Source organism: Mchenga conophoros, linkage group LG18 (genome assembly GCF_057382185.1).
Source record: "Mchenga conophoros isolate Kocher_MC1m ecotype Shallow Benthic linkage group LG18, M_conophoros_male_GT1.1, whole genome shotgun sequence".
NCBI classification, from domain to species: Eukaryota; Metazoa; Chordata; class Actinopteri; order Cichliformes; family Cichlidae; genus Mchenga; species Mchenga conophoros.
The window spans coordinates 7,863,751-7,876,190 of NC_140543.1; the positions used below are offsets into that span (position 1 = coordinate 7,863,751).

Consider the following 12,440-nt stretch of genomic DNA (forward strand, 5'->3'; position numbering starts at 1 on the left):
TTGACTTTGACTGCTCCCTTTAGCATCCACGGCAGCCTGTGACAGCCGGGAAACACCATTGGCTGATAGAGGTAACTGCTGCATGACATCAACAGCATGGGCTATTATGTGCTGTATAGGGGGAAAAGGCATGAAAGGCAAATGAGATACTTTGGGTGGCTGCACAAATAGACTGGGAGTCATTTAAGCAATCCATTGCTTTCCCAATGGTCTGTAAAAACAAAAGAATTTGTTGGGTTTTCTCTTCTGTCTCTTCCTCGCCCCCTTCTTCTCATTGTTTCGTCTCCTGTCTCTGTCTTTGTTAGTTCCCCTTTTCTTTATTTCACTCCCCCCCCGCCTCTCTCTCTGCCTCACACACGCACACTTAAGACACACTTTAAGACTTAAATCCTCTTCTCTGCACCTGGCTGCTACAATACAGTGCTGATCAAAGGCATCCGTCTTTACATGCCTGCTCTGATAGTTTCATAATGGGCCCATAACGTGAACATTCAGCTCCATTGTTTATGCCATTAGTCATACTGGCTTATGGAAAATTACTGCAATGCTATATTGAAAAGCCATCAGCAGGAGCAGCAGTAATGCTACAGCAGCGCCGTGCCAAGATGCTATCTATCACATGTGAATGTTTCTCTCTGCACACAAAGCTGTTATGAAATGGTAATTTGTTAGCACATTTTGGTGTAATGATGAAGGATTTTTTCACAGCGTGATAAAGCATTCAGCATGGCCGCCCATGACACGGCATATATTTACAGAAGAATCTGGCAGCATTATACTGTATTTGTCTGTGAGGAGGTCAGAAGTGTGGTGCTGTTGTGTGGGAGGGGTTTGTATTTTTGTTTTTAAACTACAACTTGCATGACAAACCAAAGCCGTGCATTAGTGCAACATTTCATTTGCAGCTCGTAATAACAAGTCAGTCGGTGAAAACCGTGAGCGCATGATGCATCAAAGCTTCTATGTTCTGCTCTTTGTTTCAACGCTTCGTAACATACAGCACCCGATACAGCAGTTGTTACATGAAGTAAAGTACCGAATGTGTCCGGGGGTTTTTTTTGGACTCCTCTAAGGTTTTGCAAAAATATAACAAACATTACGCCATATTTCATTTATACAACTGTGCACAGTTTATTTGTTAAGCAATAAATGCTGTCAACGGTGGAATATGGGGTCGTAATTCATTTTTGATTAACTGAAAGAGAATGCACAGTCACCAAAGTTTTCATTCCAGGAAGTTAATGAAATTATCTCACATATTTCTGGATCATAACAGCAGACTCCATGGCAGGCATTCAGATTCAACCTTTGGAGAGAGGTTGAATCTGATTGGGGTAATAATTGCATCATATCTCTATCTCAAAAGATCTGATATGATATTCCTCACTCTGCATTTTCCACATTAGGTGGCTGGTTATTGCTGCTGCATGTCTGATGGCCTACGTCAGCATAAATCTATCTGGCAATAACGGTGACAAGTATTCTTATTTAAAGTCTAAAATGCTGGTGTCTTCTAAGCGAGCATAACTAATAAAACAAAGCCTGACTTTAAAGCAGTACCTATTGTGCTTTTCCTATTATTTATATGTATTCAACAGTGGGGACGCTGAAGCCTGAGGGTGATAGGTGGAACAAAAGGGCTAACACAGAGTGACTGACAGTCATTCATGATCACAATCATACCTGTGCTCAATTTAGAATCACCAATCAATCTAACATACTGTGGGAGGAAGCTGAAGTACTCAGCGAGAGTGCATGAAAGCTCCACACAGGAAGCTCCTGGCTGACCAGTGGATTCCTGATCCTAGTCACTCTACACATGTGAGCCAACAGTCCTACCCACTGTCTGTGAAGGTTCTCAGTCATCCAGGTTATTGCAGTCTAAGAAGCTTGGAAGGAAAAGCGTCTGGACTTCTTGAGGTTTTTAAAGACGTTTCACCTCTCATCTGAGAAGCTTCTTCAGGTCTAAGAGCAACTGGTGGAGAGTCCCAGATTTTAAACCCTATGGGAGTGGGTGTAGATCACAATCAGCCAAGGTTTCAGGCGAATCCATTGGTGAAACCTAGCCCCACCCTATCATGTGATTTACTGAGATCAAATGACCCAGGATGTGAGTGGGCGTTAAGGCGTCTGGGAAGGGATCTTCTTCAGTTGCTCTTAGAACTGAAGAAGCTTTTCGGATGAGAGGTGAAATGTTTCCAAGGAAACTTAAAGAAGTCCAGATGGTTTTCTTTCTAACTCCATAGGTCCTAACCACTCAACCACCGTCCAAAGCTCTAAAACTGTGCCCAGTGTACTCAGTGTGCAGGTGATCCTTGATGGCCAAAAGCTCAGACGTGACAATGCTCTAAACATTTTATTTCGGACAGTTTTTTGCACTCTGTATGATGTCGGGAAACATGGATCTTCATGAGCTCAAAAGCGACAACCCACCTTCTGTTTGCAGTGAATGAAAAGAAAACTGTCCTAAAAGAGTTAAAAGGACACATTTCAGACAGAGGATGAACTGAGTCTCTGTGTGAGGTCAATAAGTCTGTTAAAAGATAATATTACTGTACCTAACTGTACTGCTTTCAGCCTCAAATAATCTTTGCATTTCAATTTCTGTCCTTCTACTCAAATACATTGAGTAGTCACGACTGGTGGACAGTTCATAACTTACTGCAACCCTGTAAACTTTGAAATTGGAGTTTTTCTGTTGATGGGGTATCTGTTGCTCTTACTACTGTACATGATCTGAATATTGGTGTTATCGCCACCTCAGGTAAATAGCAGCTTAGTGGGGTTTTTTAGCTGTAATGTAGCAAGAAGTCATTACTGGAGTTACATAACTTGTATCATTATTAGCACAGGAGAATAGCAGCAGTGATTAATGGTTGCAGCTCGGTGGCAGCAGGCACAGTGGTGTTTCTGTGTTTTCCAGCGGCCCGGTGGTGACACATACAAGTCAATCAGAGAGGGCCATTCTACCACAGAACAGGCCTTTTGGCTTAATTAAAGTGATGTTTCAAGCTGCCACCTGGCCTGTACCCTCACGCACACACACACACTACAGCCACCCATACAGCACATTACGCACACACACACTGTATGCAGCTACATAGACTATCAAGAGCCTTTTGCACGTTGCAAACTCTAAAACGCACGGGTCATATGGCACGATTTACACAAACACGCAACACCTCAGATGCACACGCACCACTACACATTTGCACATAAGTATACTCGCGCACTAGCACACACGGGCGTAGAGTGACTGGGAGCAGCTGCTAGTGTAATTGCTTGGGGTTGGATGAGGTTATAAATGGTTTCTAGTGGCCGAGAGAGAGGGAGAGCTAGAAAGAGGGCAGCTGATTAGTTTTGGACTGCAAGTTGAACGTGTGTGTGTGTGTGTGTGTGTGTGTGTGTGTGTGTGGATATCAGCCTCCATAAGGCTGTAAAGGAAGTGTCTATCAGCATAGTCATATCATAGAAGGATAGCATGTTTTGTTTTTTTTTTTTTGTTCACACACACAAATCATACCAACACACACACTTCCTCTCTTTCCCCCTGTCACTGGCTTTCTCTATGACACACATACACACTCCACACACCTGCCTTCCTTTCCTCCTCCGTGCTGTGCCTGCCTCGGGTGCGTCGATCACACAGGTATTTGATATTCATGGTTTATCAGCATGGAGCTACAGCGAGACACATAAGAAAGAGTGGGAGAAGAGAGAGAAGGTGAGGGGGAGGGGGGACAAGTAGGAGTCATGAATAGAGGGGAGAAAAGGGGGAAGCAGGAAAGGAGGGTGGGAGAAAAGGGGAGGAGAGTGGAAAGACGAGGACGAGGGAAGAGGCTACGAACATTTATTTATTTTTTCTTCACTGGAAAAAAGGATCATAGCAGAAACGACCAAAGTCAGACACTTTTTGGGTATAGTGTGGATTGTAAAGGGTGAGATGGAGTGATGCTGATGAAGATACAGGAACACAGAGCGAGGATGGCAGTGCATAAAGCAGCAAAAGAAAGCCAGGAATATGAAAAGATTTGGAGTATGAATAAGCAGAGATGGACTGTGCTACAGTAGGCAGCCAACAATGCTCTCCACGCCCGACTTCTCTCGACCAATTACACCCTTCACTGCCCCCTTTTTACTTCTCTCTCTCTTTTCAGTCATCACCTCCAGCCCTCCTCCTCCTCCCCCCCTTAAAATTCCCCTCAACTGACTTTTCCAGATGCCATCAAATCGACAGGTTTATATAGCCAAAGTCAAGCTAATCATTCCAGGCCCCGCAGTGGAGAAGGAAAAAGCAGGAAAAGAGTCTGATTCCCCGTAATGCTCAAGTTTTAGTTACTGCACACATACAAAGAAGAGCAGAGGCTTTGAAGGTGTGAGACTTGCATTAGATGTGCTGCACTGGAGAGGTTTGGGGAGGATGGATGGGAATGAGTGAAAATGAGAATGCGAGAGGGACAGAAGGCTTCAGAAAGCTTGTGTGTGTGAGAGGGCTTAAATAGGAGAATTTAATGCGTCATCTTTTCCTTCTTTTAAGTGTCAAGTTTTATGTTACAGCCAAAATTTGGTCAGCAGTTAACAAAAAACAAAAGTTATTGCTCCGAGTTAAAGCCTGTTAATCCTCAAAGCCTCGTCCAGCTCACTGTCATCACCTGTGCTGACTTTAAACACTCCAGTCCCATCAATCTGTGGTTGTTCTTATGTAGAAGTTCTTCCATTTCTTAAGTCGGATAACTGAGAAAGAAGGAGCTGCTTACTTTATGGATGCCACCTGTGAACTAGACAAAAAGCATTTTTCCTGTGATTTCAGAGTTTTCAGACAAGCGGTGTTTATCTGAACCGAGTTCAAATTTGAGGCTCACGTTTTCAAGTGCATCTTTCTGCACAGTACTTTGAGAAAAGCTCGTTTTCCGTGTGGCACAATCACTACTTTAGCGTCAAGGATAAAAGCAAAAACGATGGCTCTTCAAATTTAGATGTTTTAATGTTGGGTGTGCTCGTAGGAATAAATGATAAGAGGGGGAAACGAGGAGCCGAAGAGATGGGCGACGGAAGAACAAGTAGAAGCTGGGGAAGGGAGGTGGCGCAAAACAGGGAGGAGATGAGGAGATGGAGATTTAAAAAATAAATAAATGTGAAAGAGCAGTATAAAAATACGAAAAGCGGAGAGAGTGAGAGATACAGGCGCGCAGTGAGAGAGGTGGCAGTGTCTCTCCTTTTGTGTTCCACATGGATTCATCCCTTTCTGTCGGCCTTTCATTCACACTCCCTCGCTCGCTCACTCTGTCATTGTCATGGTCGCACTCTCTCATTCTTCTCACCCTTTTCTTTTCGGCTCCTCGCCTTTCCACCCTCTCCATTTCCCCCCCATCCCTCCTCAAGTCCATCGCTACTTTCCTTTCCATCACCTTCATTCAGCTCCTCTCACTTTGAACCTTCTTTGCCTCCTGTGCCTGTGTGGGTTTTTTTTCTTCTGATTTTCTTGTTGGTGTATTTTCTCTGTCTGGTCTTAATGACAATAATAATCAGTTAGATAATTCAGGATCTCAGAAAAACAACAATTAAGCTTTATTTAAAAGTTGGTACACTGCGTCCAATTTAAGATAAATATTTTGGATCATGACTAAAATTTAGATTATAGGTTATCAGAAGGTTGTAACTTTGTTATACATAGTAATAAAATGTTACTTATAATTTTGCTTACACACTGTAAACAGGGATGTAGTAGGAGTAGAGCACATTTGATGCCCACAGTTGGCCTTAGTGGTAAAATCATGTACTTCAGAACTTTTCCCAGGCTGACCCACAGCTCCTTTCCAAAAAAAAAGAAGGAAAAAGTAGCCTCTCTGGCGGTTTATGCTAATCTTAGCTCCACAGACTTCTCTCCACAGATGGTACCATACCTGATCTGTGGCAGGCCCACTCGCTGCCTGTTAAAGTGCTGTCACGCAGGATGCCTCGTGAGTGGCACGCTCTGAAACCCATTATTTACACTGCTTCGCTCAAGCTGTGACTGCTGCCCTCGCAGCCAATGGAAAGACGGCATCCACACAGCAGTGTGCAGGGATCGAGGGAAAATTGATATTATAGGTGTAAAGTAACTGAATTATATAATTGAGCTTCGAGATTGTAGTAAGAGCATCAGAGTTCCTCTCAGTAATGAAGAAAAGAGGTGCAGGACACAGACTGAAACACTGCTGGAAGTCTTTAACTGTTTTGCTCTGACCTTTGTGACTGCCTCAAACAGCACATTGAACCCTGTGGTGTGGAGTGCACATATTGCATGCTGAATGAGAGTCTCATCAATCAGAAAGAAGAGCAATGAAGTTAAATAGCAAAAATAAAATTTTGACATCGTCTTCAAAATAAAGAAGCCCAAGGTTTCGTTTTTGCAAAGATAATATTCATTATATTTCCACACTAAACCATAATTGTGTTGGTTGGTGGTGGAAATTCTTTGCTAGTGCGCATTTAATGTGTAAAATCAACATTGCAAATGCTGTAAACGAGCCTGCGGTGGTTTAACGACTGTTAATACCTACAAAAAGACACAATGCTAAGCCCCCTCCCTAAAATGTTATTAGAAGCATCTGTAGCTTCAATGACAGCACGCATTTGCTGTGACATGATCTTGCTAATCATATGCAATATCACAACATTGATTTCCATCCAGAGTAGCACTGATTTTGACAAGTTCTCGTATTAATGTTGGTCGGGATTTTGGACTCTGTGGAGTCCGATGCATGTAAGAAAATGTCTCGTGCTCTCAGAAGTGATCCTGATGAATCCTGGCGGGAGCATGCCCGTGCTATTAGCGAAGAAAAAGTACAATTAATTGAAGCAACCTCTACCCTCTTTTATCAAAAACTGGTGGAACCAGCTGATGAGCAAGCACATTTTAGCTAACAGAGACCAGCATTAGCTAGAAATGCAGTAAGTTATAGCATTTAAAATAACAGGCTTAACTGATTAGTTAATTAATTAATTGATTTTTAGCTGAGTTTGCCATCTGTGGATACAGTATCAGTCTTAACTATGTCTACCAGACTAACTGCTAACTGCCGTTGCTGGAAGGCTCTCCAGTCTCTTTTGTGTTTTGGAAAGGCGAAAAGGCTTTGGAGCATCTCCGACGTTACCATTTATTTTGCTCTCAGGGTTACCAGATATACTTTCCAGTCCAATTATCTTGTAAGTTTTGCATAACGCTGTGTGAAATATGGCAGTTAAATTCAATCAAACTATTAGATTTAAATCTAAAAGGGAACAGGAGGCTATTTTCAGCCCTGAAATAAAACCTCATTTACAGATCAGTTCTATTGTGACTTCACTTTTCTTCCTATTCACTTACTCACAGCTCAGGAGTCACTTTTTAATTAGCCTTAAATTTATTCCAGAAGAATGAATTGCACCAAAATAATTAAATTCCTGTTGTCTTTATTATCCTGCAGCACTCGTATCAAATCGACTCGTGCTCTGTTTTTAATTTTCTCACAACTTTATTCCAGGTAGCATTCTTTTGTCTTTCTGAAACACGCAGACACCCTGACGGTGCTCTTCGTGCTTCCTTGTCGTTTATCTTCCTCCTCCTTCCTTCCTCCCCTTCCCTCCCCGTCCTTTTTACTCCATCCTCACTTTGCCCTCCTCCTCCGCCACTTTGCCTCTCCCTCCATCCCTCTTTCTCCCTCCTCGGTTGCACCCAGAGTAATTCCATCTCTCTCCCAGCAAACAAAGGGAGCTAATGACATGCTGACACCGAGCCCGATGATTGAATTCATTAGGCGTGCACAATAATTGCCAGGCGCTAGCGTGCACGCACCCATCTATTCAGAGGACAGCTGTCAAATAACAAGCAAGAGAGAATAGCTTTTTATTGTTGGAGCTGGAAGAGAGAGGGAGAATGAATTTAGAGAAAGAGTGAGAGAAGCACCTGTTGTGGAGGGGAAGAGACAGAGAGAGCACTCAGCATGTCAATTAGGCTGCTGTGTTCATGCGGGGTTACTGGGAAGTTTACTGCCTGTTTGACGCACTTGGCATCATGATTCAGGTGCGAGGTTTGTGCTTTTTTTTCTATAGGAACACTTTTAGTCAGACGTTTTTAGTGGAGACATTCAGCTGTGACTTAATATCTAAGCCACAACTCTTAGTTCTGAGGTGAGGCCCTAGTCCTGAGTATACAGGGATGTTTAAGAAGAGTACGTCTTGACATTTGTTGGCCATATTTGGAGTCTCCGTGTCCTTCAAACACTAAATGTAGTTGTGGCGTTGATCTGGAGTGCATCTGTGCTGTAATGATTTGAAATTAACAGGAGATAATCATATTGGACTGAGCTTGAACACCTCATAAGGCTGACATTAATCACAATATAGATGCAGTATATACTCAGTAATCTAATCAGAAACACGCACTGGCAAATTTGCAGTTATTGAACACTTCTTAGTTGTGTACCTGCAGATGCTTCACAGTAAATGCTCTCCAATTGCATTTGCTTTGATTCACGCTGCGCTTTCAAGTACATGACAGAAGTGTTCAGTTAGCCAAGATATTGGCTGTTGTGGAGCTTCATATAACTGTGCAGTGTTTGTTGTTGGTGGATGGGAAGCAGGTTAGTGTTATGTCATTTCTCATTTGTCGGAGCGGGCTACAATCCTTCTCCAAAATTCTTCCACTGTAGGAGACTGCACTGCAGAACTTACTCGGACTTGCAGCTTATTCACTGGCACCAAAGATCAAAGCTAACACATCACATCCCAACTATTATAAGATGCCATTTTGATGTCAGAATGGATATTTCCTTAATTTATCTGGTTCAGCGTTGAGTAATGAGAGCCGTGTGCCTTAATTATACAACAGAAGTCTCTGCCTGCATATACTAAGCACCTGATTTAACACTTAAGACTGGTAGTCTAACACTAATAAATCTGTTGTAGATAATGAGCTTGCACTCTGATTTACCTCCCTGCTAACTGCCCTGCTGCAAATTATATGCAGGTTCTTTTCATTAACCTCAAGTAGCCAAATGAATGTCCTTTTAACTTTTGTACTTTTGCTAACCCCAAGAAGACGGAGAAAGTGTGGCAAGGCTGAAGGGGTGTTTGCTTTACTGCTTAGGCTAAATGCATGAATGTTTTTTGGTTTGGATGATTAAATATTTATTACGGTGTACGAGCATTTAGATGTATTTAAATGTGATTCTGTCTCGGCGGATTCTCAAAAGTTCTTTTGTAGTCGCTGGTCGGGTTGCTTTCGCTCTGTAAATTGGGCTCCATATCTCAATCTTTGCTCCGCCTCTTACAGAAGACAGAGGAGGACGAGTTGGTCCTGACCCCTGATGGGACCAGAGAGTTCCTGACCTTTGAGATCCCCCTCAGTGACTCGGGTTCTGCAGGTTTGGGTGTGAGCGTTAAAGGCAACCGGTCCAAGGAAAACCATGCAGATCTGGGCATCTTTGTCAAATCCATCATAAATGGAGGTGCAGCCTGTAAGGTACAGTAGCCTCTCTCATGAATAATAAAGCGTCTGAATGGAAATAAAGAAGAAAGATTAAAAATGTGTTCATTCATGGAGGCAAGTTTTTTTTTTTTTATATATGAAATTGAAATCTAAAGATGCTGATTCAGTTAAATCTGACTCTAAATGTTATGTACACCAGCAAGTCCTAACTGACACCTGGCCGGCGGCAGAATCATTAAGTTTAGAATTAAATCTGTGTGTCTTTACATTACATTAGAATGTCTTTGTCTTAAAGCTTTTTATATTTTAGGTGTGATTTTTCGATATGCCAAACTTTAAAAAGTAACTTTAACCTTCTAACAGGGAACGTGAGGTAAACGACTTTCCTGGTTCTAAGAAACACTTAAGCTGTGATGAGCTCTATGAGCACAAAGCAGCCTTTCTTCCATGGCTGTCTGTAGTGCTGCAGTCAGTTTCAATAGTCCTTCAACTTGATTGTTTTTCATACAAACAAGCTTGTGTTGACAGCTCATGATAATGGCCTTGAAAGCACTGTTTTCTCCAAGACATTAGATCATGACTAGAAACAGGATCCTCTTAGTGAGTGAGGTCGTTTGTCTGATTAGATCAAGGTTATTGTTAAACTGGAGGTGTAAGTGCTTTTAGGTCTATTTACAGCGTTTATTGTTCAGTCAGTAAAAATACACAATGCACTTTTTCCATAGTGTTCAAAGTTTAAACAGCATATGTAATTGGTTGTTTATTAAAAGGACGGGCGACTGCGAGTAAATGACCAGTTGATTGCTGTCAACGGCGAGTCGCTATTGGGCAAAACCAACCAAGACGCTATGGAGACGCTACGCAAGTCCATGTCAACTGAAGGCAACAAGCGTGGTATGATCCAGCTCATTGTGGCCAGGCGAGTTGCCAAAAGAAATGAGGTAGGAACCAAGGTGAAGGATGGATTTGAATGTCTGGTTCTCGGCTGTGTGAATTTATATAGACCAGGACAATCATTACTTTTTAATTAGAACCGCTGCTTTGCCGATTTTGCTAATGTGTCTTACTGATGATTAAATGGGAGTCTGAGAGGGCTTAAAGCCTCAGTTTTAGAACTTATCCAGCATATTGGCCGTTATATTGCCTGATGTTGGCTGTTTGGAGATAAATCAGTGTCAGAATTTCCAACGTTGAAAAATTTAAAGTGGAGATGGAAGAAACGCCCTTCAACCATTGACATTGCTTAATTTGTCCACCAGGGGGCAGAGCGTAAACGACTGATCCATGACTTGTAAAACAGTTATTAACTTATTTTAAAACAGCATTCACATATCACCTTAGTAAATGGGCTGATTCTTATATAGCGCTTTTCTACTCTCCCGGAGTACTCAAAGCCCTCACCTTAGTAAGGACTCATAAATAACTAAACTAGTGCTGTCAGCGCTAATGCGTTAACACAAACTGACTCGCGTTAACACAAACTGACTCGCGTTAACGCATCAAAATTGGCAAATCCCCGTTAACGCAGATTAGTCCGTGTGAGGGGTTCCTCGGCGTTAACGACTAACGCGATTAACAATTAACTCATCTGGAGCATTTTGGGCAGCTTGTCCGATTTGTCCATTCTCCACTCCAGATGGGTTGAGTGCGCTAAAACCTCATTTAATTGCGTTAATCGTGAGGACAGCATTAACGCGTTTACCCACGTTAACGCCGTATTAACATGTTAAAGCTGACAGCACTAAACTAAACATAACAAATGTTAGGGAAATCCACACATGTGGCTGTTATTTTGGATTTTAAAGTGACTAAATTTCATATTGGTCTGAAGAATGCTGTATTAGTCGGGATCTACTCAAGTTCAGCATCATAGCTGTGACCAGCACGCTTTTGTGTAAACCATGCAATCAGAAGATTTTACAACTAGTACAGCAACTATAATAATTTACTGTTTTTGCTCACTCTGAGCATATATGACCTTTTGCAGCAGCCGACTTGGCTTTCACAAATTCAAACCTCAGAGTTGTGCAGAGTTGAGCCGTTTCATTGGGAAAACTGTGGGGAAACATCGTGCCCAAGGCCGTGTCAACATTAGTTTTTGAGCAAAAGAAGGTGGCGTTCATTCAGTATTAATGCTCGGGCTTTTTTGTTACCAGCTGTTCTGTGATTTGAAGCAGTGTAGTGAGTTCTTCGACTGCTGCTGCTGATTCACAAAACATCCAGATTTAGACGCAGACTGCAGTTTGGTAAAGAACTGCTATTTCAGTCTGCTAGAGTCCAACCTTACTTTTAGTATTTTCAACTCTAATGGGGCAAATTTCACTTTCCAATCTGTTAGTATTCAGATCAGAATATCTATAGTTGCAGTTTCCATGTTGTTGGGGTTTTTTTTGTTTTTGTTTCTCTAAAATTTGTCATTGCTGTTCTTGAATATAGCCACTTAAGTCATTAGGCCTGATTTCTGTGAGTTCCTTTCTGTGATAAATATATAACAACCCAAAGCCAAACCACTGGGAAATACCCTTATAAGCATCAATTAATTATTTCATAAAATAAAAGGAAGCAGTCAGGTCATAGCATTTCACCAACCCCTTACATTCACTCCTGCCTCCCTCGAGGCAGGTGGAGGAAAAATACACGGCTGCGAACTGAGCTGCGCAACTTTTCTCCTCCCCTCAATGTCATGTTTTTACATTCTCCGTACACCTTGGCCTGTCGCCTGCTTGAAAGCTGAGGCTGAATCTGTGTGCACCGCTGCTGCGTGTCTGCGAATGGACGCGCACATCCGTGTGCACGTGTACGCCTCTGGCAGTGCCTGGCTTCTCTGCTCTCCTTTTCCAACCTGGTGTGTCAAAGTTTTGATTTCCCCTCGGTCCGCCTCGTAATTGAAAGCAGAGGCTAAGCCTGGAGGTGTGTCTTGTGTGTGTGTGTGTGTTATCAGCCTGTGTGCGTGTATATATGTGTAGTGAAGCGTGCAGTTTGTGCTTTT

The 12,440-nt window shown here is 42.4% G+C and overlaps 1 protein-coding gene across 10 annotated transcripts in view; it reads left to right on the forward strand.

Moving 5' to 3' along the window:
- pard3ab (par-3 family cell polarity regulator alpha, b) overlaps positions 1 to 12,440 on the forward strand; it is a 243,793-nt gene that overhangs the window by 130,799 nt on the left and 100,554 nt on the right. For 7 of the 10 annotated variants that reach the window (XR_014889531.1, XM_085254762.1, XM_085254765.1 and 4 more), the window contains 3 exons: positions 24 to 71; positions 9,296 to 9,484; positions 10,222 to 10,392. Coding sequence is in view for 9 of the 10 variants with exons in the window: in XM_085254762.1 (XP_085110888.1) it covers positions 24 to 71; positions 9,296 to 9,484; positions 10,222 to 10,392 (408 nt within the window). In the remaining variant the exon portion in view is untranslated. The remainder of the gene's footprint in view (positions 1 to 23; positions 72 to 9,295; positions 9,485 to 10,221; positions 10,393 to 12,440) is intronic. The other 3 variants (XM_085254766.1, XM_085254768.1, XM_085254767.1) reach the window with 1 other exon arrangement.